Below are 27,560 nucleotides of genomic sequence, written 5' to 3' on the forward strand. Positions count from 1 at the left end.
TTTTATAAGTACTATTTTATATTTGACAATCTAAGTAGTACCTAGGCAACAGAATGTACACAGAATATTTACAAATACATGATAGACAAGCGACTATTTACAATCAGTCATAGGCTGAAGTGATATAATTCCAACGACCTGGGCTTCAGCTCAGTCTTATACAGGCCTGACCACTTACAGATGATCACATTCAAGTTGGATATGTGGAGTGAATCCTTATTACACTAGTTCTTTTCTAATTTGGAAATTAAATTAACACTTTCAGATGTAAAGACAACCAGTGTCATAGTTGAATACTGCTATATGTTTGTGTTAATGTTGATTTAAAGGTTTACAATTAAAGCATTTTCCACCTTCATTAATTATTTTTTGAAAGGCCTTAAAATGAGCTAAAAAAAAAACTCATGGCACTTGCTGGCACAAAAATGTAAAAGATTGATGCAAATAAATTGGTGGATGCCTCACATTGAAAATTTAATTAAGGCCTAAGGTTTTTTAAATTTTTATAATCTGGAAAAAAGTTTTAAAATATTTTTGTTAATACAAAATGAAACAATATTCACATAATTTGGCACTAAAGAGTTCAAGTTTATGTATAAACTATTTTGCTACATTTAGCTAAAGTATCTATGTTTCAAATTACAGATTAATTATTTAACTATTTAACAAAATTGGAATACAAATTGGTCTAAACAATTTTCCTAAAATAGTGCTCACCTATAAATTCAAAGCTATAAACTGAAATTTGTGATAGAAATTTGCTACTATACAAGCTTTTTACATTGAAATATTTGAGCTTTAGTCATTACTCAATACAGATTCAAACTAAATAACACTTCCAAAATAAATTCAAAACAAATAGGTCACTCAAATAATTCTATAACATTACAATGTTAATTCACAACAACAATAGTAGTAGACATTTCTTTAACACATAGCTTATCACATTGATGTTAGATTTGTACAGTAACAATGATTTCTGCCAATGCCATGTGTTGCCAATCAATGTTCAACGTACCCTGAAATCATTCAATAACTTAACTATATATCTAAATGCCACTGATGCTGACTGGAGTTACTCATTAGAGCCACTTCAAACGGTTCCTGAGATCTTAATAGCTCGGATCTTTTGTGTCAGTGCTTTACCAATCAATATAATTAAAGTTTCAAAACCTAAATCGCAATAGTAAACTTCAAGAACTTTGTTTTAAATGGTACATGTAAAAGGTGACCATCAACTTAACTTATGTACAAATGCTAGGCGGTTCTTTAAAGTAACAAAGGCTGTATTGATAATAAATCAAAATATACCGTAATAGTAATAAATCATAAGATTCACAAAGAAAACACTTTTTTGGAACACAACAAAATTATTGATACTTCTTATACAAATCGAGGCCTGGAATACATTGATTCATTTGTTACACTTTACGTGAAAAATTTTCTTAACCACTATGACATAGTGTGACCCTTACTATGTTAGTACTGGCCTTATAATATGACTTAACTTCGTGTACCCCATAGAAAGTACCAAACAAACTTAATGCTTTATCCTATTAGAGATCAGCTCCCATCTGCACTTCTCGATTGGCACTGAACTTACACAAAAGACCTAATTTTTTACAAGCATAATAATATATTATGCCGAATAATTTAGACACGCACACACCAAAGGTCAAATTAAATACTCAGGTGCTTAAAGGAACAATTATTTTAAAAGTCCTAATTGAAAATAAAGTTTGTAAGTTAAAGAGGAACACAGTCTGGAACAAGTTGGTCCTGATGGTGGTTGGAGGGGGCGTAACGTTCTTCCCTCGTCAACCAGGGGTGGATAAGGACGTCATCTGCGGTCAGTCGCTCTGAGGGTTCCCGTCGCAGGAGGCTGCGGATCAGACACTTGGATCGGGACGACAGACTCTCGGGAACGATAAAATGTCCTCGGCTGATCTTGGCAAACAGACTGGCGTGCTCTATGTCATTGAAGGGATACCTGGAAACAGACGGTTAGGTTATAACGAGTCTTCACTAATTGCATCAAAAATAAGTTAAATTAGGGCCTAAATATGATTTTGTTTGATTCGGCCACAACGTTTAAAAGATTAAAATAAACAGAGAGGACTTGGCTGTACAAATGAACATGTTCTATGGGGAGTCCCCCACAAAGAATATGAAATGTTTCAGAGGAGAACATGCGCGGCCCTGGCTGTAAAATGGAGAAAACCATACTCCCAAATTATTGGATGGTTAAGGATCCAAAGCCAGCTTTCCATCATTCGAGCAGTTTCGCTTAGGCTTCGAGGAACGTGACGCAAAATTCGAAGCATTTAGTTTGAAGCCCCGCAATTCCCCCACTGCTCTATTGAGCCTTTATTTTATTATTATATATATATAATTTGTCTTACCAGTATTAATTGATTTGTAGTAGGGAATTATCAATAAAATATTTTGGTTTTGTTTTAAAATATAATAACACATTGTTAGCAGCTCAATTCAACTACCTTCCTTTATAATATAAATCTGGCTACAGCTTTGACAAGGGAATCAAATGTCTGGTTCAATCTCTTTCCAATGGAACATCATACACACCTTCCCACCAACATGGTGTACAGAATGACCCCCAGACTCCACATGTCAGCGGCTTTCCCGGAGTACCTAGCATGACTCCGAAGAATCTCTGGACTGACGTAAGCTGGACACCCTCGCTTGTCCTGCAGGATATCATCCTCCGGATCTTCCAGGACCACTGCATCCTCTAACGTCTCTAGCTTCAACTCCGTCCTGTAAACAAACAAGTGATTTGTAGAAAACTACAATTTTTATTTTAAAGATAGCCAAATTTTAAATTAGTTTAGAAACACTCTGAAGGGTTTTCTCAGTACGCAATTATGGTAAATAGTTGACCTCTTATTTCTTAAACGGGTAAACAAAGAACAAACAAGCTTATAGAATATTGGAGATGAATGAGTGATGAAACTACTTAGTAGATATCCAGTTAATGATCGGATTAAATTAAAGATTTCATCACTCACGGATGGCTCCTCATCTATGGTGAGAGCAAGTGAAAAGACGTGCATTTGATTCAAACTGAATTCTTTGAACAGGGCCATCACGTTATATCTATGAAAGAAAACCAAGCACTTCATTGCAAACTATTGATCATCAAAGTTATTGATGATATCGTGTTCCAAAAGCTGTTCCAGCGATTAAAATCTGTCCATAGAAAGATTTCCAAACTAATTGATATCAAATTTACAAGTTGGGCAATCGTACATTCATAGTTGAGATAATTATTTCGAAATACGTAATACAATAAGTGGTTCAGCTGATGATTGCATAACGCAAACAATTAATGTTGATAAGCGGGGAATTCACATATTCTATAACACTAAAATACACTTGTCCACGTTACGCAAAGCTGTCGCAATTCCCGATAGTGTGGATGCGAGTTTGAACCTAACCGCGGCCGTAACCCTACACCGGTACAGTTCAAAGTTGCGTCAACTGCCTGGAGCCGGGGCGAGTTACCCAAGGATTTCGTCAGAGGGATTTGACATTTGGCATGCATATGTGACAGAGTTAATCACGTAAGAGAGAAAGGAGCTGCACTGCCCGATATAGGTGATTACGTCACGCACCTGTAGCCTGTGAGGTCCTTACTGTGAGCAGACTCCTCCGACCAACCCCGCCTATAATAGCTCCACGCCTGTCTTTCTAAATATGATGGAATAACGTGACCATTTTTATTTATCTGCTTCTTAGGGAACATGCCAATTAGAATTTCAAGTGAGGGTTCTATGTCATGTATAGTATAGTGTTTTCCAACATTAGTCGGTTTCCATAATTAGTTTTACAGTGTGACATTCTACAATTGACTCAGAGAACCAACCCAAGAAAGTAGAGATCTTGCCTGTCAGAATATTCCAACACACTCGAGAATCACTTTGCACGACCTATTCCTATTAATAACAGAAACTCCGTCCATCAGATGAGCTAGGGAACAATGTGCTTACTCCATTGTTGCGTTTACAAGTGTGACAACATCGCACATTGTTTCCCAATATCAGGTGTACCAACTGATAATAACTCAGATGGTTAATGACTGAGCGGCCAGTGGCCTATCACGCAGAGGGCGCGCCACTGTCTAGCCTTCATCCTTCAGCCTCTCCTACACGGCTCGCAGCCAAGGTCACCGGTCATGCCATTAGTGGGTGACAGTAAAACCGAGTGGGCCATGAGAAGTCCTTGGGCAAAGGTCGGACGATTTGAAAAGTTCGAACACAGAATCGGATAGGATTTCCAGAAACCTTTAATGATGTGTGATAAAATGAATACGTAGTGCATTTAATTAACGCACTATAACAGTAAACTTAGCATAACGAGCCTCACAAGGCGACGATCCGTCTTGCAACCGAACAAAAAAGGAGCGACGGGTCTTGGCCATAACAGGTTGCTCTGAGGAATGAAACAATGACACAAGACAGTTTCGAAACTCGGTCAAAATAAGTTACAACACGAGCCGGTATCGAGTATCGGATCGAGCAAATGAATTTCAGTGCACTGGTTAGGCCGATCGTCTTACTCCATACAAGTGTTTACGTCAGAGGAGAAAGAGAGCTGCGTCTGGCAGCCGCTTGGAGCGCTAGTTGCGTCAGAGAGCGGTCACTAACCTAGGCCACCGGCCTACCGCCAAGTTCAAGCTCTCTTCTTCGACTTCCCTCTCTTCTTTGACGCATTTCTTCCGTATCTGAACTGAACTAAACCCATAAAATCAAGAGGCGATTCTGCATTTTCTCTCGTTGAAACGTAACTACTTGGCGAAACCTGGTGTTGGCGAAACGTAACTTTAGTTGGATAAACCGTTCAATAGATTTCATAAGAGCCCTACTAATTTAATATTTTTTGCGTGGCGTAGATCAACAAAATTTTACTTACTCGTAATATGTACTGTGATATATAAAATATATTGGTTCACAAACTACCACAGGATTTTCAATCGTCACACACTTTTGAAACTAAAGATAAAATTTCATAACCGCTCCGCTGTATCAGAAGGTCTAATTATCAAAAGGTTGTGTCGAGATATCTGTTATTTCACAACTGTAAGCAAGAAGCAATAGATATCTACTGATAAGCTGTAACGATGTTCATTTCGAGAACCCATCAAGACTCGAGTATCTCGGATTGATGTAACAACATAAATCCGTCTTGCGAAATCGGTCTGTTTGTGAACAAAAACTATAGTTCGTCGATTATTGGATACATCGGGAAACAAATTACCCAACTTGAGAACAAGGATATACGTTCACGCTCCTAGCGAGTGTCTTACATAAAGATGAGCGAAGGTTCCACGACAAAAAATTGTTTTTCGAATGTGGCCGAGCGACTACGGAGAAATACGATAACCCCGTCGTTGTGTAAGGGTGGACTGTGTATCCACGCGGCCGCGGGTTCACTATCACTTTCGACAGTAGCCGCAGCTGATAACACAAGGGATTGCTCAGTACTCGTGTCTTAATCAGCGTTTTGAAAGATGAACAAGATTTTGTATCGAAATAATACTGTAATAATGACGAGAGAACTAATTCACTAGTTGTCCTTTGTTCAAGCATTCACTGTACTAATGAATTACACAAGACTCTATTTGCGAGATAAAATGCGAAGGTGAAATAGCGTGAGGAAAACAAGAAAATAAAACCCGCATGTTAAAGAATTACAAAACTGCTGGCAATGGTATTTTGGCACAAGTCTAAATAGTTTGGACCCAACTGAGAACAATGCAACACTTTCAAAACGACGGGTGGGTAGGAGTTATTGTGTAATTCGGTCTTATTTTAATATTACAAAATAACTGTCACAAGAAATTGTTTATATTTACTTGAACATTTAGTTAATTGTGAGTATACAGTTTTGAAATTGTAACACCTTAAGAAGAGGTAACTTAAAAAAGAAAACTACAACAAGCAAATCCAAGAGAAAACTCCTAAGGACGGCGTCAGAATGCAGATGAATCTCATAACTTTCCTTACCACATTACATAAAGATCTGTCTCAGAATTGCAGTTCCTGCTCCGATCGCTTCCTGGTGTTGCAAGTTGTGACGAGAAATTTGCGCAAAGAAAGTCCACGGCGGCGTGGGTGAATGACCGGGGAAAGTAGGGAAGCATCCGTAAACTGTGAAAGTCAGTTGAGGCAACCTAGCAGAGCAAGCTCAGCCAGTGCAACCCTGGGTTCCGCATTTCTCTTGTTCAGTTGGCAATAGTAGCCAACAGGGCGTGATGTAAGGGATTGCGTCTAAAGCATGTAACCAACCAGTAACCTCTACACTTCTGGAAAAGGGCTTCAACGTGTAACCGTGTATAAGATAATGTCTGTACAATACATATGAACACACCAGCAAACTATATCTAGAAGTCCGCAAGAAGTAACTAAAATTACATGCCGTAAGAAAAGACTACAAATATGTTCACAAATCAATTTCACCCTAAGTTGAAAAGTTTTGAAAATTGTAAGTGAAGCTGGGTCAAGCTTCTCCAGAACAAATGCCAAAAATGCTAAACCTCAAGGTTCCCTCATTCATTTGACATTCATCACCATTCTAATCAACTAAAACAAATTACCGTAAATCTTTAACAATCCACCATTAATTTATATTACCACGTTTTTATAAACTAGACTGGCAACCGAATTAATCAAGACACAAATTTTCTCCAAGACAATGGTCCGCCGTTCCCTGACGTATTATAAATTACAAACAGAGTGTGCCAGACGACAAAGCCCAGAGAAGAGAAGGTTTGAACAAAGAGACCATCTTATTAGCAAAATGAGATGCGGCCGGAAACACAAATCGTATTGAATTCCAATCGGGGTCGAGAACAAAGCACTCGTGCAGGAAGTCTCGCCTTCACCTTCAAACATTCCTTTACCTTCACCCAGCAAGATGATTCTTGCGCAAATCAAAATTGTAGAACGCGTGTTTAGCACGTGTGTCTTGGTAGAAACGATACCTGGTCTATGATGCACATGTGGTGCGATGTGAAATTCCTAGAAAGGCATTCCACATTAGGCTTCGGTTCTGCCGTATATTTTCAAGCAGTGATGTAGAAATGAACGAGAGAAATCGAGTCTTGCGTGAGACAGCTGAGAGAAGAAAGCGTAGGCGAGAGAGAAAGGTCTTTGAGTGATTGCTCGGTCTAGAAAGGATATCGTCTGTTTCTCGGTCACGGAGTTATTAAAAAATAAATCAATGAATTTCGAAATTAAGAATAGAATACATTAGTTACTGTTTACAAACAATTCAAGTCCATACACGACAGCCTAGCTTCAAGTCCATCGACGACAGCCTAGCCTAGTTGTTTATTGACAAGTGAAATAGGCTACTTTTGTTTACAGTACCTAGTAAGCGAAACTCACAAAACTTTCCTTAAGAAAAATGTTACACTCGTTATCGTCAGTTTGAAATTCGATCCCCTCTCGATGACGTCAACATTGAACCATTGTGAGAACTTAGTCTATCCGATGCAACAACGGGTTCTCATCATACGAACAATAGCATTTTGAAAACAGCATTCCGGGATCAGATTCTGCAGATGATGGCAATATATCGCAAGCTGTAGAACAATGCAGATGAATATATGGCGAGTTGATGATCAAATTTCACAGAACACGGAGCTGTAGGAACTCACTCAGCGGCTGGATAAAAATTCGCCGAGTGAATGCAATCTGATATTTGAGTCTTCAGTTTGATATTCAGTTCGCATGCTCTAATAGATTTGCAAAGATTTCCATACACAATAATATGAAGGATTACGTTGACAGTTTATACGTCTTCAATCTTTACTCCAATAGATTATCAGGTGTTGCAAGCATCGCAACCTGCTCTAGTGCTCCAGCTGCATATTGATGTTTAGAATCTATTGTCGCAAGGCGGAGTAGTCTGGTCGGTGTTATTTAACCCAGAGCAACGTACGGACCGGACCAAGGTATGCGGCAACAGAACTCCTTCTTTGGCAAGCACCTCTCGTAACCACTCCGGCTCCGGCTGTACGTTGCAAAACATACGTTTCATCAGCTTTATTCAAATATAACGGTTCCAGATATGACTAGGCGCAAAGTGTTTATGGGTATGAATAGGTCAATTTAAAGTCACTTTAAGTAGTGTTTGCGTAGATGTAGTTGAGGATAGGTCACTAGGCCTGGCGCACACGGTCGATTTTTCGATCGGCTGATTAAAAAATCGGTCAAAAATAAATCGCCCTTGATTTATGTCTAGGCGCACACGTGGCGATTTTTTAGTCGAGAAATGGATTTTTTTAGTGCTTTTAGCTATCCTAAAATGGACTTTGTTGAATTAACCTGTGTTTGTGCTCTTCTAATTAGATCAAAGAAAAAAAAGAAGAAAACTTAAATATTGGGTCCATCCGATAGTAAGTCAGGGACATTTAAATCGACAGTTTTATAAACTATACACTTTACGTGATGACAGTAAATGTCCTTTAATTACTATAGATTCTTATAGAATGTCTGTTGAAAGTTTCAGTTTTTATTATAACAGCTGTGGCCTTTTTTAGCAAAGAAAACAACACAAATCACACTGAAGTTCACTGACTCCTGTGGAGAACAACAAGCGACTGGCCGATTTAGTCGACCGTGTGCGCGGACTGATAACAATCTGTACGTTACAGATTTTCGGGCGACAATCGCCTCGCCTTCCATTCAAATACATGATGCATAGATTGGCCGATGAAATAGTCGCCTCAAAATAATCGCTCGTGTGCGCCTAGCCTAAGTTTAGTCATTCAATAGCAAATTTTGAAAGTATCACTTCGCCCAGTTCGTAGTAAGTGTATGAAAGTTGAATTTAAAATGAGTGATCAAAATAAACATTAATGACAATGAGACTACATAGAAAAAATATGTTGTCCAACATTTTTGACAAGATATTGTATTCCCAGATTCTTTTAAGAATTCGCCATAAGTTGGCGATTTTGCGAGGTATATACTCTTTACTAGTTAGTTCCACATTAGAACTAACTCCTTCTGACCTTCTAAATGTGTGTGTCGTGTGTTTTTCGAACTATGGCAGCCCTAAGCAAAAACAGGAAAAACATATTACTTTTTTACTTTTTGCAAATCTTAGTTCGCTAAAGCGTAGGGTGAAATAGTATTAATTACTTCATCTATGGCTAAAGATCGTATACAGTTTCTCGATTGGCGTATTATCGATTCTTCCTAGGCGTTACACTCCCATATCTCTACTCATAACGTGTGTGCGAGTGGGAGAGAGGTGAGTGGCGAGTGTATCTGCGCTGTATGAGGATATCCCGATCAGTGACACGGACGGAGTGGAAGCAACAGTTTCACAAGCACTAGGTTGCGAGTTGCGACAGTCGGTTAGGACAGTTTCTTGAGCAACGCATCAAACTAGACCGACCTGTAGGCCTGCCCACCTCTACCACTTGACCTCTTCGCATCTCACATAGTGAACATTCAACGTTGCAACGCATTACTATTTATAACGGCTGTCCTAATTAAAGGCTATCGGATTGTAAAAACACATTATTCTAGAGAACTTTTGTTTGATTTTCTTTATTTGGCCTACGTTATTTTTTGGAAAACAGTCCAAACTCCGATTTATTTTTATTTTTGAAGACAAAGTTCCATGCCATTGACTCAGAATTATATACTCAAGATTTATTTCTTTGTGTGGTCACGTGCATCATTGACTCAAAAAAGCCAAATTACAAGAGCAACATATCCAGAATCGACCGTTTTCATTTTACTTTCAATTAGAACATGGACACTTTAAGTTTAAACAAGTAGGCTAACAAAATATTACCAACAATGATTATATTTTGTCACACGTACATGTAACATTTAGCAAATCAAGGTTTTCAGAATTAGACGCTTAATTTTACGCGGGATTATGACTAATCAACAACAGTACTACTGTATGAAAAAATAAACGAATGCCATACAATTTTTTATCTGTTTAACCACAGAAAACATACTACTATAACGGTTATAGTACAGTAGTATGTTTTCTGTGGTTTAACGTACATAAGTTGCTGTGTTATTAATGTACATTATGTTATTTACATTCCGATACGCACAATTATTTACAAAAAGGTTTAACATTAAACTAACGAATTATCATTTAAAGCCTGTTGCGAATTAAGAAATAACACCTAAATCTGTATACGAAATACGAAATAATTGTGACATTGTAATTTGGCCGCGGTTAAAATTAGTCACAATCATATAGCAGCCATTGGAGATCTCTGGACATTATCATTTCCTCGACTCTTTATCGTCCTGTGTGCGAGCACAGAACCCCGGGTCACCCGGAACTCGGGCGGCGTCGTCAGCACTCAGCACTGCTATAGTGTCCGGTCAGGAATCCGGATGTTAGGTGTGGGTGAACGACCCAGACTGCTTGTAGGCCAGAGTAACTGCTTTCTGCTTTCCCCGGACTATCTGCCGCATCTGGGTAACGGCTCCATACGCGCGGTACTAGAGGTGAGTCTGGGAATGTAGGGTGTAATGTTTACCCAAGGAGGTACCTCCATTGATTACCTTTTACTATTCAACACAACTGAAATCTTCTTAGGTTTGGAAGTGAGTGGAGAATACTTTAACTCTTATTAAATCTGCTTTGAAAGTAAGTCCTAGATAGGCGTAGCTATCAGCATAGACTAAACAGTATGTTTTATCTATGCTATTAGAAAAGTGCGCAATTGTGTCTACAAACCTGAGCATATAATTTATCATTTAGAGTCAAAGGCAAAGCATAAGGCATAATAATGGGACTCATCCAATAGGGTTTCTCTTTCGCCAACAATATTGTTCACGTCTTGCTGGAAGGTGTGGCACTGAACCACGTTTTTAGAAACGTTAGGTACCAGCACATAAAGGAGACCAGTATGCAATATATTTGAAAACATCCACATAAAACCGTATTGTGTGGTTCAGCACGAGTCGGTTGTTTTTAGAAACACTAGACTCTTGGGGAGTTTTGCTTTCACGTTGCAGCGGCCTCTGCTACATCTGCCGGGCTGGCGGCTGGACCCGGGCAGGTAGGCTTGTCGTACTGGAATGTTGGGCTAAGCCGGAAGAGGAGGCCAGGTGATCCAACAGCTGACAGATCACCTGCCGTCTCCCGCCAGAACGCCACAACACCCGCCAACCGCGCAGGACCCGCTCTTGGACAAAGAAGTTGCTGCATACAAAGGCACTACCTCGATGAGAGCAAACATGTGACTTCTTCCTCCTCGACACTATATAATCTTCCAAATGTTTTAAGGGATTACTGCTATGGATTCCCTAGTCTTCGCGCGAATTATTGGGAAACTCACTCACCGACCACATATTTATAGAATACTTTACTGTGTACTCGAAATTCCGCAAATTACAACTGCAGATAGAGTTGATAACGCTTAAACAATTCAAATGCGAATTTTATCATTGTAGAAGGGTTTCGATGGGTTATTTTATTAGCCTATTAAAATGGAATAAACATGCTATTTTGACGGTTTGTCAAAACCTTCTGAAATACAACATCAGGCATTGAGTGAGGAAACATTCTTAGAGAATTTTTTTTTATAATTGGTAAACAAATGTCAAATGTACTATGCGATATAGTTAACATATTAAATAAGAAACTCTGATAAATGCTTAAATAGGACGTGTATTTTAAACGTTTCTTGGAACTAGTCAACTTATGAAAAACTGATTTTATCAGGGATGAGGTACAAAAAGCGAAAAATAAGGGTTTAACTTCGTATTTTTTCCCGTATAAAAATACATTTGTATACCGTACACCGTACAAAATATGATTTGATTCAAATGCACGCAAGAACTAATTTGATTCAAACACATCTGATTTGATTGGCAAGAGCGACTGGGTTGCAACAGCGATCGACGAGGTTATTAGAAATGTCCAGAAGTGACGCAAACAGCTGTGTTGCTGACACCTAATTACAGTAATACCAACCATACACTGTTGAAGTAATACCAACCGAACAGTGATGAAACGAAGTGTCAATGGGCTCTTTTATTATGGTTAGAGAGCAAACTGGACTTTCCTACTTGCCCAATCGTGCGACGATCGCAATCCGCAGGTCGCGGAATGAGGTCGGTTTGGGAAGAGTTGATTTGTAATACAAATTATTATTCCCCTTAATCTTGTTCATTTATTACCCACAAGGTAAATGAAAAATAAAGCAAAGTAAAGTGGACTCTTTCCACTGTCTCGACTATGTTATTTCAAGGCAGGAATCGACATTTGAGGCAAAAATTGTAACAAGTTGGCACCTGTAACAATTTGTTTGTTACTTTTATTCCCATTCATACCAATTTCACAATAGGTACCGGCACAATTACCATCCTCAAGGAATAACAGTTGACTTATACTATCCCGCATCTCATCTTGAAAGCAGCAAGTATCAAGCAAAGTACCAGGCGATTCTGAAAAGGTTTGGATTTCCTAATGATCTAGGATTACACTTTTGGTGTTCTACTTCTTCCTAACTGACTACTGTACAATAAATCACAAACAATATATTTCCAAATCAGCCAATAGTCTTACAAAGGCTTAAAAATCATTACTAAACCAGTTGCATCTGTCCAAGACATATTGTACAATACTGAACGCATTCGCGAGTAAGCTAAAGAGGCCAAGGCAAACTATCAAGAGCAAAACCTTCGCATCGTCTTCGCCACTTGCCTCTTGCTCAACGCGACCTTAGCTTGGGTTACAACGATACAAGTGATTCCTGATCAGTCTTGCTTTGTCTCATGGTGAATAACATGTTTTTCTGCTCTTTGATACACTAAAGCAGGCCACGGGGAAAACTGGTTTGTAAAAGTGAGTGGCAATATCTGTGTTTTCCATCAGTATCCAAAAGAAACACCGACCAACATTAGAAAATACTTGTTTTTAAGTACGGTGGAAGTAATAATTGGCAGTGTTGGCGAATCTTGAGAATCTCCAGCGTCATTCTCGCCCACTCCGAGGTTATTCTCGGAGGAAATGACAAACATGTCGATCCCAGCTGCGAACTCCCGCGCAAAAATACAACCGGAAGTCTTGAGGATTTCCGGTCGCCAAATTTAGCGTTAGGGATGGCTAATCAGTATTTTAATTAACTACAGTATTAATGATTTCCTGTGTGAATAAGCGATTGTTTGCGAATGCGCAAATCAAACATGGATGACTTTGGAGTCCTTGACCAAATATAGACGAGAAAATACATTAATCATACATACATTGAACTTTGATCGACATCAAATTAATCACCGTTTTCGGAATATTGTTATCTACAAACTGTTTAGAATTTCAGGTTAGAACCGAGCCATAACCTAAAACTTCAAAGACGTATTGTTGCAAACAAATTAAACACGTAGTCGTATTCATTCCGGAAAAAGGTACTATAAGTTTGAAACATATTTTGTTATCCACTGATATACAAATAACGTAAGTTATTTACTCAAATTCAATATTACGTCAAATATTGGCAAACTTAATTTGCAGAAGACAAGTTATGCAATAAGTTATGTAATTATCTACTTATCTGTCAACACGTGTAAAGTGATAACCTGAAGTAAGCACTAAGCAGCTTGGAGATAAGTAAAGTAGCGTTGCGCAGTCGACAGTCTACACTCTACAGTCTGATGATAGTCGACCGCGCGTGTAGATACGCAAGCACTTGCGAAACATACTCGACCCGACACTGATAGCAATTCATTCATTCTACTTTCCTAGATTCTACAATCATCTATGAGTAAGCGTAGAGGTCTTCTCGTCGAGTGATTAGCGATTAGTCAATTTTCTGCAATCAATGCAGAATTTGAAGAATCTTGCGTTCTCTTTTAGATAGGCCTAGGAAGAAATCATCACCTAGGCGAGACTACCCCCCGGAAAACTACCCCCCCCCCCCAAGTAGGTTCCTACGTCATATCAATGAATACAGACGTCAGAGACCGGGGGGCAGTTTTCCAGTCACGGACACTCAAATTAAGTTGTCAAACAGTTCTAATCTAACCTTACCTAACCAACCAAACTTGCTGTAACATTTCGAAAATCTGCTTTATATTCACCACATGCCTTTTCTATTATCCAACAGAATTACTCGAATTAAAATTAAAATTACATAGCATGATTTGTATAGGGGGAGGGGGGGTAGTATTCCAGTCACGGACACGGCTTCCATATTGGATAGTTAGCAGATTTTGTGACGTCACGTTTCACCCGGGGGGTAGTTTTCTGAGGGATAGTATTCCGCATCCCCGCTTAGGTGATGCTTTTATTCGACTTCGTAAATTGAGGTGGAATAGGAATAGTTTTCAGTGTGTTATTTTGTGTGTCATTTAATGCACCTTGTAATACATGCAAGGACCCACTACACTCAACCTTTGGAAAGACATAATAGTTTTTTTTTAACATACAGTTCACACGATAAAAACTTAAGCCATACGCGACTCAAACGCCACAGCAGACTAGGTTTGCCAAGACAAGGTTTGGACCGTCCCCTACAAAAACACGTACAAAATTATAATTGCGCGGGGAAAACAAAAAAAGTACCCAGGTTGTTAAGCAAAATGTACAACACAGGTAAATCACGTACTTTATCGCGGTATTCACGAGTTACAATAATTCTGTCAAAACTGATGTCGGCCGGCGTTGGCACACGATCCAAGGTTGACATTGTAAGAGGCCCACCTTGGTGCGCCATGTTGCCAAATCTGGCGTCTCGCGCCTTGCGTCACCGACCACATTTCAAGGCCACACAGGTAGGTTAACGTCGAGGACCAAGGCTAGTTTGTGGTTCGGCCCTTCCATTCTGACAAAAGGATTAGAAGGGCATCAGCGAATCATCGTACATGAAGAAGTATGAGTGATTCCGATTGCCATTGACAGTAGAAGAGATTAATTTCGGTCTTACTTTCGGTGCTTACTACTTCTCTTCGGTCTTACTTTCACATTCTAGAACGCTAGGTTCAAGCAAAACGCCGTTTTTACACATTACTTCAGGCTAGTCCTAGATGGTCGCGGCATTATCACTAAAATCAATTGGCGATGTGCGGTATTCTAACCCGGGACTTCGGGTACTGAAGCCCGCGCTCTAAACCAGATCGCTCCCCAGACTTTTAAGATCGTATCTAAAAACATTATTTAGGTTCTTAATCTCTTTGGATGAAGAATATTTCACGATGAGACTTCAGACCTTATTTTTTAAATAGCAGAAATAGTTGTTTTCGGCAAATTCCCCAATTAATTTAAAGTTCTGCAACAATAAAAATTTTTTCAATGCACTGAACATAATGTAAAATGGATTAATAGAAAATGCAAAACAATACAGCAATCCATTATTAAAAGCTTCACTGACAAGACAAATTTACATAACGTTCATGCGGCAATACAATGTTTGCTATATTGAGCAAGATGGCACGCATGAGTCATGCATGCAGTTGCCAACTAGATGTCTGTAACTCCATCATTCATGTTTTCGTAACTATGTGTTAAACGTTAGTTAACTTCGAGCCGCTCTCGTCGATTTGGCAATAAACCTGTTCCCCGCTCTTTCGCAAACTCGGCAACAGTTCGGAATTACATTAGCGTTTAATGTATCGAATACTGTATATCGATTCTGTTTCTACAGTGCCAATCAGACGGGTGAAATAAATTATCCCGTTTGCAACTTTGAGAGTTTAATGTGATTAAAAGCAAATGGACGTATGGTTGAACTCATAAAATTGTCGAATGCCGTCAAATTTTTCGAAAAGCTCTACTATAATATTTAAACTTCATTATATTTTAACTATTAATCAATGTCTGTCGAACTCGGTACAGTATTTCACAAAATATTGAAGTTTCTCATACTACTTCTGTTTTAGTGCAAATAAAAAATACCACATTATGTGTAACCTTTGACTAAATATACCTATATACAGAGTATTATAATAATTTACTTTAATTTGTTCTGCAAGAAATAGAATGAACATTGATATTTCTAAAAGGTATACTGTTTCGTGATATGTAGTATCTATGGGTCGGATTTAAGGAACATTCTCGTATAAAATATCGTGATTTCTGACAGGAAAATGCCGCAAATCATAGGGCGACTTTCCCAAATCGAAGTTGAAGGAATTTTGAAGGATTCTCAAGACGTTTTGCCTTCCTCGTGGACGTGCAGCCATGACCTTCCACGGTGTCTACCGCGGTGGGAGGGGGGCTCTGCCCCTCGCGGCATACCAAGGGGTCGTTCACTCGGCAATTTAACCAACGACCCGTCTTTGTAGCCAGTCCGACGTTCTTTGTGGAACGATTGTGAGACGAGACGGTTCGGTCTACAAGAGTTTCCGGCTTGGGAAATTGTAAGCGACGCTTGATGAGCCTTTTAAGAGCAACTTAAGAGGATACTAGAGCATTTTCAGTAGTAGATCACACATAAATCATCAATTTGGTGATTTTGATGTTTTACAAGAATTGTTGAGATATTTGATTACCGGATTCGGGGCCTTCGAACAATGTAACCTATCGCAAGTGATTAACAAAATTAAAGGAGAATAAAATGCTAATGAAAGCGATAAAATTGTAAAATTCATTATCCATCCGGCTAATCACCACCACGCACGTACTGGAAAAAAAACCAAATTCACCAACTAATGAACCAATTTGTTCAATTAGCGATAAGATAATCTCAACCAAGATTAAACAAGCATCTCATTCAATGTTCTCCGGATGCGCCTAAATGTGTTATCAGTCGACCTATCCTGACATGTTACCGAATGTTTCATCAGCCACTCTTATCACGACCCATTGTGTAACTACGTTTCATCAGTAGATTTTACGATAAGAATGGTTTCAATGTCAATCATAACTACCCTAGTTTCAACATACTGTGGTTTTGGTAGTCTGTCGAGTGACAAGGTCATCAACTCTCATCCCTCGTTTTGCCTCCCTAGACAACTCATTAGTCCAAGACGCAGTCGCTTGCGAAACATCCGTCTTGAAAAAATGTCTGACAAACAACTTTAGCTTACAACGAAATGAAACAAACAGACTCTTATGGCTTTCCTTGTTGGTTTGGTCTTTTTGAAGGCGATTACATCGTATACTGAAATGGAATATTCATAAAACTCAAAGAACCCTCATAATCTGTTAGATAGAAGGTGGAAGATGACAAACTTAATTCCATTTACAAGATGTACTCTTCGCCACGTGGCGACCGACCGCGTGTAGGCCTGCCCGTATTAATAGTTAGGATGCATTTCGTCAGAGGGCAGTGGCGGCCAACCTTGGTGCAAGATGACGCTAGGCCTCCGGTTTCATCACTGAGTGAGGCAAGAGCAACGATGAGGCGGTGTTGCCACTTCGCGCCGCCGCTGTCTGTAGCCACCCACACAACACACAGTCGATAACAGGTGATTTTATGTCGGTAAGAAGATCATGGGGGTAAAGTAGATCGGTTTACACACTATATGTAAGATGGCGAGAATAGATCATTTTACCAGCCACACACAATCTCGACGATGAGCCATTCGCGTTGGTACATGCGTACATATGTAAGTCTACCATAGAGAATTTTCAAAACTAGATATAAATCATATCGACAACAGGCGGCTTGATTTTGGGATGTAATATTGTGGAGGTTATAGCCTAAATTGGTCCTAATCTGCAAGATGACGACAACAGGTAATTTAAATACAATATCCGAGGGTAATTCAAAATAGCAGTCGATTTTGCATCTTATGGAAGGTCCGTATACACTGACATTACTATTAATTATTTCACGTGTGTATGGTATAAACCATCGTTTGTAAAACAGGCAAATTACTTTTAATTACAGATCAATTATAAAAAAATAATATTTTGAAAAGAAAGGGGGTTTGCAATATAACAAAAAATTTAAAAAGCACTCTTTTCTAATGCCAGAGTGTTAAATAAGCTATGTAAAATGTATACTTAAACGTGAAAAACGTAACACTAAATAATTGACAATCAAACTTACAATACCGATAAACTTATGTTGTCATGCTACAAAACTATTACTACTACGAATCATACTTTTTGAAGGCAAATCCGTTTTCCTAGTCACTATCAAGTGACCCTCAAACACTGAACGCTTTGTAAACTCCCAATGAGACAAAGTGGAAAAATATGTTGATGAAATCCATACTTTGAATCATCACTTATTACATTAGCGTTTGATTAGGTAATGTTGGAAAAAACAATAAAGAAGGGAATTTTCCGACTGTATTTATGCAGCCAAGAATAACAAGATGAAGCAACCGAGGTGGGGTGGGGGTGGGACGCGGAGTCAATGGTATGATAATATTGATCACGTGGACGCGTAAAGTCAGGTGCTTCTTTTGTAAATGTCTTGGAACTAAATGAATAATAATAATATTGAAAAAGGCGGATGAAATTAAAATCTGTTTGCTTCCTAGTTACAAATTGTAAATGTGGTATAGTAGGCCTAAAATGATGCAAACAAGTTTTAAACTATTGAGATGAAATAATTTAACACGTGTTTCCACAAACCTCTTATAATAAAATCTTCAGTATTTTTAAAATGTCTAGGTTCCATCGAATAAGCATACACGTCACGATTGCGAATATACAATATAAAAGTTGAGAATATGCATGACAAAAGTGACGCGATGGCGTTAAATCAGCTGGTGGATGTAGCAATATGTTTACTTGCCTGGTCCAAGGTCGACAGTTATACACGTGGCGGTCATCTCACTGCCAGATATTGAAAATGTATTGTAACTGTCAGTTGCATCATTGTATGTGCACTAACATTTCTAATATTTTAGAGGGCCTACTGAGGCGCCACTGTCATTTTATCGTTGTCCAAAAGCAAAAACATAACTTCCACCAGTACAGATACTGAAGTAGACATTCGATAGATTTTGAACAGATGCACACTTACGTTCGTGATGGGAATTTAACACGTGGAAACTAAATCAACAACGAATGTTCAGTTATTACCACGTTCAGTAGAAATTTATGCTTTCGTGAAGATAAATTCACAGAATCTTCAAGGATATTTTAAAATACTGGATGAAACTATATTGAAATTAATAATAAAGATGATAAATCTACAAAGTCTACGTCAGTATCTGCACATTACAGTTGACTATCAAATCTTACCTCTGAGGGTCAGCGAACACGAACTTCCTCAGCTTGAGATCCCTGAGCACGATGCCCCGGTCATGACACGCCCTAACCGTCTCCGCCATCTGCTTGAATAACCGTCTCGCCTCCGGTTCCCGCAGCCTCTTCCGGTGCCTGACGTGGGAGTGGAGGTCGCCGTGGGACGGCGGGAACACCAGGTACATGAGCTTGTCACCCAGCAGCACCTCCTGGAGGGAGTTGACGTGGGGGTGAGAGTCGAGGCGGTAGTGGGCCGACAACAGAGTCGTCGAGTCCCTAGGGACCACCTGCGAGACCAACAGACACTGTATAATCTGGAGGTCAAGGGTTGAAGACTGAGGGTTCTGGGAGAGGAGGAGGTTCTAGGAGGATGCAGCTCTATTAGATGTGGAAGTTATTGCAGCAGATTAGGTCCCAGGAGAGGAAAAGGTTCCGTGAGATGAGAAGTTCTAGAGGAGAGGAGGTTGTAGGAGATGGTGGCGTTCTAGGACATGAGGAGGTTCCAGGAGATGAGGAAGTTCTAGAGGAGAGGAGGTTGTAGGAGATGGTGGCGTTCTAGGACATGAGGAGGTTCCAGGAGATGAGGAAGTTCTAGAGGAGAGGAGGTTGTAGGAGATGGTGGCGTTCTAGGACATGAGGAGGTTTCATGAGATGAGATGTTCTAGAGGAGAAGAGGTTGTGGGAGATGTTGGCGTTCTAGGACATGAGGAGGTTCCAGGAGATGAGAAGTTCTAGAAGAGAAGAGGTTGTAGGAGATGGTGGCGTTCTAGGACAAGAGGAGGTTTCAGGAGATGAGGATGTTCTTAGGAGAGAGGAGGTTGTAGGAGATGGTGGCGTTCTAGGACATGAGGAGGTTCCAGGAGATGAGGAAGTTCTAGAGGAGATGGGGTTGTAGGAGATGGTGGCGTTCTAGGACATGAGGAGGTTCCAGGAGATGAGAAGTTCTAGAAGAGAAGAGGTTGTGGGAGATGGTGGCGTTCTAGGACATGAGGAGGTTTCAGGAGATGAGAAGTTCTAGAAGAGAAGAGGTTGTGGGAGATGGTGGCGTTCTAGGACATGAGGAGGTTTCAGGAGATGAGAAGTTCTAGAAGAGAAGAGGTTGTGGGAGATGGTGGCGTTCTAGGACATGAGGAGGTTTCAGGAGATGAGAAGTTCTAGAAGAGAAGAGGTTGTGGGAGATGGTGGCGTTCTAGGACATGAGGAGGTTTCAGGAGATGAGAAGTTCTAGAAGAGAAGAGGTTGTGGGAGATGGTGGCGTTCTAGGACATGAGGAGGTTTCAGGAGATGAGAAGTTCTAGAGGAGATGGGGTTGTAGGAGATGGTGGCGTTCTAGGACATGAGGAGGTTCCAGGAGATGAGGAAGTTCTAGAGGAGATGGGGTTGTAGGAGATGGTGGCGTTCTAGGACATGAGGAGGTTCCAGGAGATGAGGAAGTTCTAGAGGAGATGGGGTTGTAGGAGATGGTGGCGTTCTAGGACATGAGGAGGTTCCAGGAGATGAGAAGTTCTAGAAGAGAAGAGGTTGTGGGAGATGGTGGCGTTCTAGGACATGAGGAGGTTTCAGGAGATGAGAAGTTCTAGAAGAGAAGAGGTTGTGGGAGATGGTGGCGTTCTAGGACATGAGGAGGTTTCAGGGGATGAGAAGTTCTAGAGGAGAGGAGGTTGTAGGAGAAGGTGGCGTTCTAGGACAAGAGGAGGTTTCAGGGGATGAGAAGTTCTAGAGGAGAGGAGGTTGTAGGAGAAGGTGGCGTTCTAGGACATGAGGAGGTTTCAGGAGATGAGGAAGTTCTTAGGAGAGAGGAGGTTGTAGGAGATGGTGGCGTTCTAGGACATGAGGAGGTTCCAGGAGATGAAGAAGTTTCATGAGATCTAAATACCCTATCTCTATCTGATCGTAAATGGATTGTAAAAACACTTTGACACGTTAGCTGAACATTGTTGGTTTTTTTTAAACTTCGTTACTCCAAAAGTAATCATCGTTGTTCCATTAAATATCATCAACTTGAAATATCAATTTCATGTTATAATATACTCTAACTTAAAACTTGAGCTAGGGATATAGAACATCTCCATTATTTTTTAATAGATTTACACTAGTAGTGGGCTTTAAATTAGTTATAATTCTTTGGTGATTGTTGGCAAAACCAATCATCATGAAATCGTTTCGGAACTGAAAGAGGTGGGGATCGTTTCAGTGTTTCAGTACCGGTACTGGTAAAGAAAACAAAACCAAAGACGGAATAAAAAACAAGGACTCCAGTAGAGACTGGACCTTGGAGACCGGATTGTGCGAGAGAGACGGATGTGCGGGGGTTCCACGTCCGTGACCTCCAGTCGCGAAATGCGAGACTGAATACTGTTGGGTTCACGTTCAGTTGAGTACCGCGTGGTGGCGGAATACAGTACTGTTAGGTCAATGTTCTGTTTGACGCAAAGTGTAAATGAGTTGTTGGCAAGAGCCTTCGTGTAAGGATGCGTACCTCGTATCAGAGCTGAAGAATGTTGGGCCAGGTTTTTTTGGGTAGTTTGAGAGTGGACTCACTTGGTTTGCATTCTATTTCGTGTGTCTTCGAACAGCAGTTTCAGGTTTCGTAAAAAGAAACAATACCGAATCCACGCAATTTTACTAGATTAAAAACCGACGAAATGGCAAACACTTTACAGTGAACGCCGCCTGAACTCCTCAAGATCCTCACGTAAAACTTACAATATTCAATGAATGTCTCTGATACAATAAGTTGTGACTTGCTTACCTCCATTTTCCTTGCCACATTCCAAGTTATACGACACTTAGGCCTACAGATAATGAACACAGAAAATCATCGCCACGCTCAATGCCACATTGAGGACAAGATGGAAATTAGGTTAGAGTGGCGCAACACGGAACAAGGGGAAACTACACGATAGGAACGGGAACGCCGGAACCAACGGAACAGCGAGGAGCGGTCGCTGACCCTACTTTCTCCGGCCAACGACCTGGTGAAAGTACGAAAGTTTGGCTCAATCCGCCACCGCAACGCGTTTTCGAATTGTGAAACCCGGAATGATTCCACACGCGAAAGGCTGAGGTCGATGACTCCTCTTTGATCCGGCTCGATGGACTAAAAATATAATTTATAACGTTTTAAGTAACATGTAAACAAACGTAAACTCCTACCAATAATATGGCATACGAAGAAGAATTCTGCTGTAGGCTACTGAGCACTGTTTTTGCAGTTCAATTATGTTAGGAACTACTTGTTTTGTTTGGAAAATACACCTCTTTCAAATCCATCCCGAACATCAGCTGAGATATTTTAGTGGTGGAGTTTTCCTGTTTGCAAGTTAGGTCATCACGAAGTGCTTTCAACACTTCAGCAATCTAAATTAATATTTTGAAATGAATGAAATGAAATGAAAAAGTGCTTTATTAACAAAAAAATAAACTGCATAGATACATATGAACTTATAACTAAACATAATCTTCTGCATAACAACAATTAAATTAATATTTTACGTAAACAAAAAAACGGTTTTAAAACCTTCACCTCACCAACGAGTTTATGATCGATATTTATATAGTAGTTTGCAACAGGAATTTCGTCCGGCCTCGCAAAACTACTCGCCAAGCCCTTATTCGGGTCAATTGGCAGAACTACACGCCATTGTGCTCATCTAAATTCGCAACTAGGCCAAGCGCCGGAGTTTGCAAAACCCGTCGGTTATATTTACCAGCGCTGTCATCGCGCAACGCCGCCCCACGGGAGCTATTTTGGCGTATCAACTTACGCAAACGATTCGCTAACTTTGTTTTGAACACGTGCAGTGTGGTTTAAATTTTTTAGTATTCAAAACCGCGTGTTTACCGTTGTAACTGTAACGCAGTTTGGGTAGTTCGTCAGGTGTTCAATGGCATTACTAGGTAACTAGGTGAGGATAACAAAGATGTGTTTGTACGTTCAAGTTTTTACATACAGTACCGATCTATTTATTATTAGGCCTACATGTAGCACTCCAAACTACATAAGTTCTTCTACAAAGTTCTTTGATCTTTGCTCCCACCCCGTTTCCTTATAATGAGTCCCAAAGATTAACAATTTAAGCAAATTTAGATACGTTTCCCTTTAGGAAAACTGTACAATAACCTATTCTACTCTCGAGTTAATAATTAAAAGATAAAATATTTTTATGGCAATATAAATTATCAATATAAGTAAACAACCATACTACGTTTTATGAACACAACAATATATTGTTTAATGTAGGAGATTACTATTAAAACAAATTCAATTAGTCTACTAAAAGAAATTAGGTAATCACGGTTCAAATAGCACGATAATTGTTGAAGATTAGATTTTTATGCCCGGCTATAACTATCAACATCGCGGAAACAGTTTTATCACTTTAGGTCAACATTTAAATCAAATAAAAGGCAATGGGCCTAATCAAAAATTATACGTAGTAATTATCAACTGAAATTAAAATCAATTTGCCGGTTTCAACACAATATACTAACAATTTATATCGGAGTACAATCAGATGTAATTAATTGATTATCCTATCAATAAACTGAACGTATTACGAGAATAGAAAATAGCCTTAAATGTCATTTAACAATATAATTGTCGTAAAAATAATTAACAGCGTTAGTAAATAGTTAAATAAGTGAAATGTAGTAAAACATAGTCTACGTTAAAACAGACATAAGAACATGGTGTAATTTAAATTACCATGAAAAGATATGAAATTACGGTAGGCCCATGTCAAGAATATGAGTGGGAGAGCCCAAGACCCGCAAGTTGACGTCAATGGCAGAAGAGGGAGGAGGAAGGGGACGACATAGACACGTGATAAATAAGAATACACCGCGGCATGTCTCCTACACATGTATAAGCTAAGATGACGTACGTGTACAAGTCACACCTACATGAAACGCTTGTTACACACTTACATGATTGTGCCCATATTCATAGTTTTTACTGAAGCGATGGAAGAAACTTAAAAGAAGATTTTAAGAAAATCGAATTATTTAGTATTAATTAGTAGACTAGAAAAATTATGTTGAATTTTAGAAAGAACCAGAAAGATCACCACAGGAGAACATATGTTAGCACTCTGAACATTGAAAGTTAAATGCAGGCTGTTAGGCGCTCTGATTTGGGAAAGAGGGGTCTATTCGTTCTGAAGTGCAACTTAACAATAATTAGCCTAGTTAATTAAATTCATGAGTAACTTGTAAAAGCTACCCATCTGTCAAATTATTGGCTTATGTGGTTCCTCCTCCAAAGACGGAGAATGTAAAGCTTTGAACACATGGTCGTATTTATCTAAGTACGGAACAGGAATGCAAATCAAATGAAAAACACTACACCTGGCCTTGTAATTTCTCTCTACGCGTATCATATACAGTTAGTGTAGTATATTTCATATTCATACGGGACAAGTGGGCTGCATGGCTAGCCAGGCGCCTGGCGTGGAGGTGTCAAAATACCGACGGTGGCGCGACCAGGTGGGAAGGCCACGTATTGCAAGGCCGTCCCAGCTGTTGGCTGTTCCTGGCTTTGTCCCCACGTTGGCGCGAACCCACGACAAAGAGTAAAAAACTTCTGCCTCAGATACAGGGAACAAGGGACGCTTGTCTTTGTAGTCTGGGGAAGGAACTGTTGCTGACAAAGGAGCAGGCCAGCTTTGTGTGGGTATCAAAATCAAAATTTGAGCAATTTTCAAAAAAATTATCTCATTTCGATTTAGGAGGCCATGGGCTTTTGTCAACTTAATTTAGAACAAATTACTAGCATAAATTATAGGCCTAATGCAATAAGGCACAATAAAAAAAGGATCCCCCAAAGCAAAAAATAAAATGTCTTCAAAGTCTCCCCCCTACTCATAAACTCAAATAGTATTGTACTCAAGGAAATGGCAGGATGAAATTTGCAAATGGTATAGGCTAACTACTTATGATAAGTTTGAAATACATAATTAGTTTGTGACTTTATTTGTCTAATACTGTATAGTTAACCTCAATTCCAACAAGGATCTAGTCCTACCTGCAGCAACAATACCTTCACAACTGCGGTGAAGCAAGCAGTCAAACAATCGTCAACTCAGTATTGAATCGGTCATAAACAATGGTAGACAACATAGGCAATGAATATGGTAAAGGACGAAGGACAAAGAAGGAAGAAGGATAAACCTGTAGAGGTGAAATAACCTAGATAAAGCAAGGCCTTGGAGAGTGCCACAAGGATAGCAAGGCAACAATCTGCATATGAATGCAGCAGCCTTGCTGGCTATAAGGACCCCGGTCCGTTAGATAAGAGACTTCAACCCACTGCTGTAACTAGGCCTACTTAATTACATTCCTAAAGCGATTTTATGAACAGAGTACATAGGCCTACTAAGAGATTAAAACAGAAGTGGAATCTCCCAATTCCTTTATTAGGACTAATTATAACAAAATTAAACGTATTTTTTTTTTAAACCACTATAAAAGCTACACACAGCTAAGTTTTTTAGTGAGTCGGTGGCTCAGTCCCGGTAGCGTCGCGGACTTATAACGAAATTAAATATAATCCAGTATTATAATTATTGCTAAACAATGAATGTAGACTTTTGGAAATGTTGGATGATATGTTTCTTAAGTTATAAAGTCTTGATGTCACTAAAACATTGTAATTGATAAACATCCAAGGGGTTCAGTAAATTTTTAAACCTAAAAATAGCCTCAAGCTAAATTGTTATTAATTAATTAGTCCTAGGCCTACTTTAAAATTACCGTACCTATGGACTACATAATTTGAGACATAAAAGTTGGTCTTACCTTACAGACTAGATCTTCCTGGGTGTGGACGTTGACACAAGAATACAACGAACTTCCATCTAACTGGTCCAGGATCAGGTACTTATCGGCGACCAGGGACGCCGCCAGGGGAAGTCTCGTCTGCTCACAGTCCCCGGGGAGTCCTAAGGGAGAGGAAGCAGGTTGACATTGTTCAGGATGTCCTGTGCACACCTTCTTGAGAGGAGGTTCGTCCGGCTGAAGGTCCAGAGGTTCATCCTCCGTTATCCTTTGTATCACAGTACCGGCTGGTTCCACTTCCATCACTATCACTTCACTACACTCACTGTCACTACACTATCGGTGGTATCCTTCCAAGTCGGGATGGAGTCTGTCAGTCTGTCTGGTGTCGAATGGCTATCTGAAACCATCAGTGAGAGTCATAGAGTGACCTTTGGGCAGCGAGGGGTGACCCTAGACTGATAATACAAACATATGCTGCCTAGCCTAACTTACTGATAAGGTTCCTTGAATTTGAGGTATTTTATTTTTGGGATTTTGGTAAGTTTCAAATTAAAGTAAACCCGTACAACACACAACACAAAGTTTTCGTCGTGAAAGTTTTGTTTCAAAGGAGGCCTACAAATAGGCAGTGCATTTCGATAATTGATTGCAAGGGCTTAGACAAAGGGAGGTGGATGGCGCCGGCGTCGAATGCAAGATCAATACGGCCAGACGAAGCATCCCGACGCTGCGAAATTCCAATTTCGACACAGCATGAAACTCGAATATTGAATAAACTGCACTCCAAGTTTAACGGTCGAGGCCTTTATCCCCTCCCACCCCTCTCTGGCTACAGCCCTTTTAAAGTCAACCGTCACCCCATTATACACCGATTGAGAAAGCGTACCGGTTTTAAAGGGACGTCTTTAAGTTACGGTCTTGCGAATGTCTTACGAAATGTTAACGATTCTGGTAATTGAATGATCCACGTTTTAGTGAATTTTGTAGTAACGTAGTACGGTTGTGTTGTGGTTGTAGTACGGTGATGAAATTAATGTGCAAGTTATGCCTTTTGAGGCGAAGAGGAAGAACACTTTAAAAAAACATATCACTTAGGTTTAAATTTAATTAACAACTTAATATTAAAACCATAATTTTCATTAAGATAAAGATAATGTATTAACACTGTGTATATGCAATGCAAGCTATACAAAATACGTTACACGGACTACGGAGCGGGAGCACATGGAGAAACAACCCCTAACAAATTGCAAATCAAAAGACTCCCTTACTGCCAACTGTCACGCACAATTTTAGTGTACGTAAAGAATATAGACATAGATAAAACGTACTCGGTTAGTCTATGATAAAGGTATAGGTTACGTTACCGTTCAAATAGTTTCATCATACGAGTTAAAATATTCTAAGTTTTAAGAACGATAACCTAACATAAAAGTGAGAGGTTAAGCAGGTCGTACGATACATAATCACCTGTTAAGTTTAGCATAGATACAACAGATTAGTCTACATACCTTGTTATTTTGATGAGGGATGTCTGCCTGATTGAACGGCTGTATAGGCCTGACTTGGGCCTGCCCTCTCAACACAAACGACACCGAACCAACACAGACGCCATCCTGTTT

General features: G+C 39.7%; 1 protein-coding gene across 1 annotated transcript; it reads right to left on the reverse strand.

Moving 5' to 3' along the window:
• Positions 1-27,560, reverse strand: LOC129001387 (tribbles homolog 2-like). The gene is made up of 5 exons (XM_054428638.1): positions 27,450-27,560; positions 25,957-26,335; positions 19,156-19,445; positions 2,587-2,778; positions 1-1,990 (listed from the first exon to the last, which is right to left on the reverse strand). The coding sequence occupies exons 2-5, from the start codon at positions 26,236-26,238 to the stop codon at positions 1,747-1,749; spliced, it is 1,008 nt and encodes a 335-aa protein (XP_054284613.1). The 5' UTR covers positions 26,239-26,335; positions 27,450-27,560; the 3' UTR covers positions 1-1,746.

Source organism: Macrosteles quadrilineatus, unplaced genomic scaffold (assembly GCF_028750875.1).
Source record: "Macrosteles quadrilineatus isolate MER2022 unplaced genomic scaffold, UCM_ALF_1.0 Scaffold_8__2_contigs__length_117827958, whole genome shotgun sequence".
In the NCBI taxonomy this organism is placed as follows: domain Eukaryota; kingdom Metazoa; phylum Arthropoda; class Insecta; order Hemiptera; family Cicadellidae; genus Macrosteles; species Macrosteles quadrilineatus.

Excerpts from the sequence above, each read along its gene's own strand:
- LOC129001387 (XM_054428638.1), bottom strand. The coding sequence starts at position 26,238 with ATGGAAGTGGAACCAGCCGGTACTGTGATACAAAGGATAACGGAGGAT. Across the intron at positions 19,446-25,956 it reads AGGAAGATCTAGTCTGTAAG|GTGGTCCCTAGGGACTCGAC; the intron begins GTAAGACCAACT and ends TTGGTCTCGCAG. Across the intron at positions 2,779-19,155 it reads GTGTTCGCTGACCCTCAGAG|GACGGAGTTGAAGCTAGAGA; the intron begins GTAAGATTTGAT and ends GTTTGTTTACAG.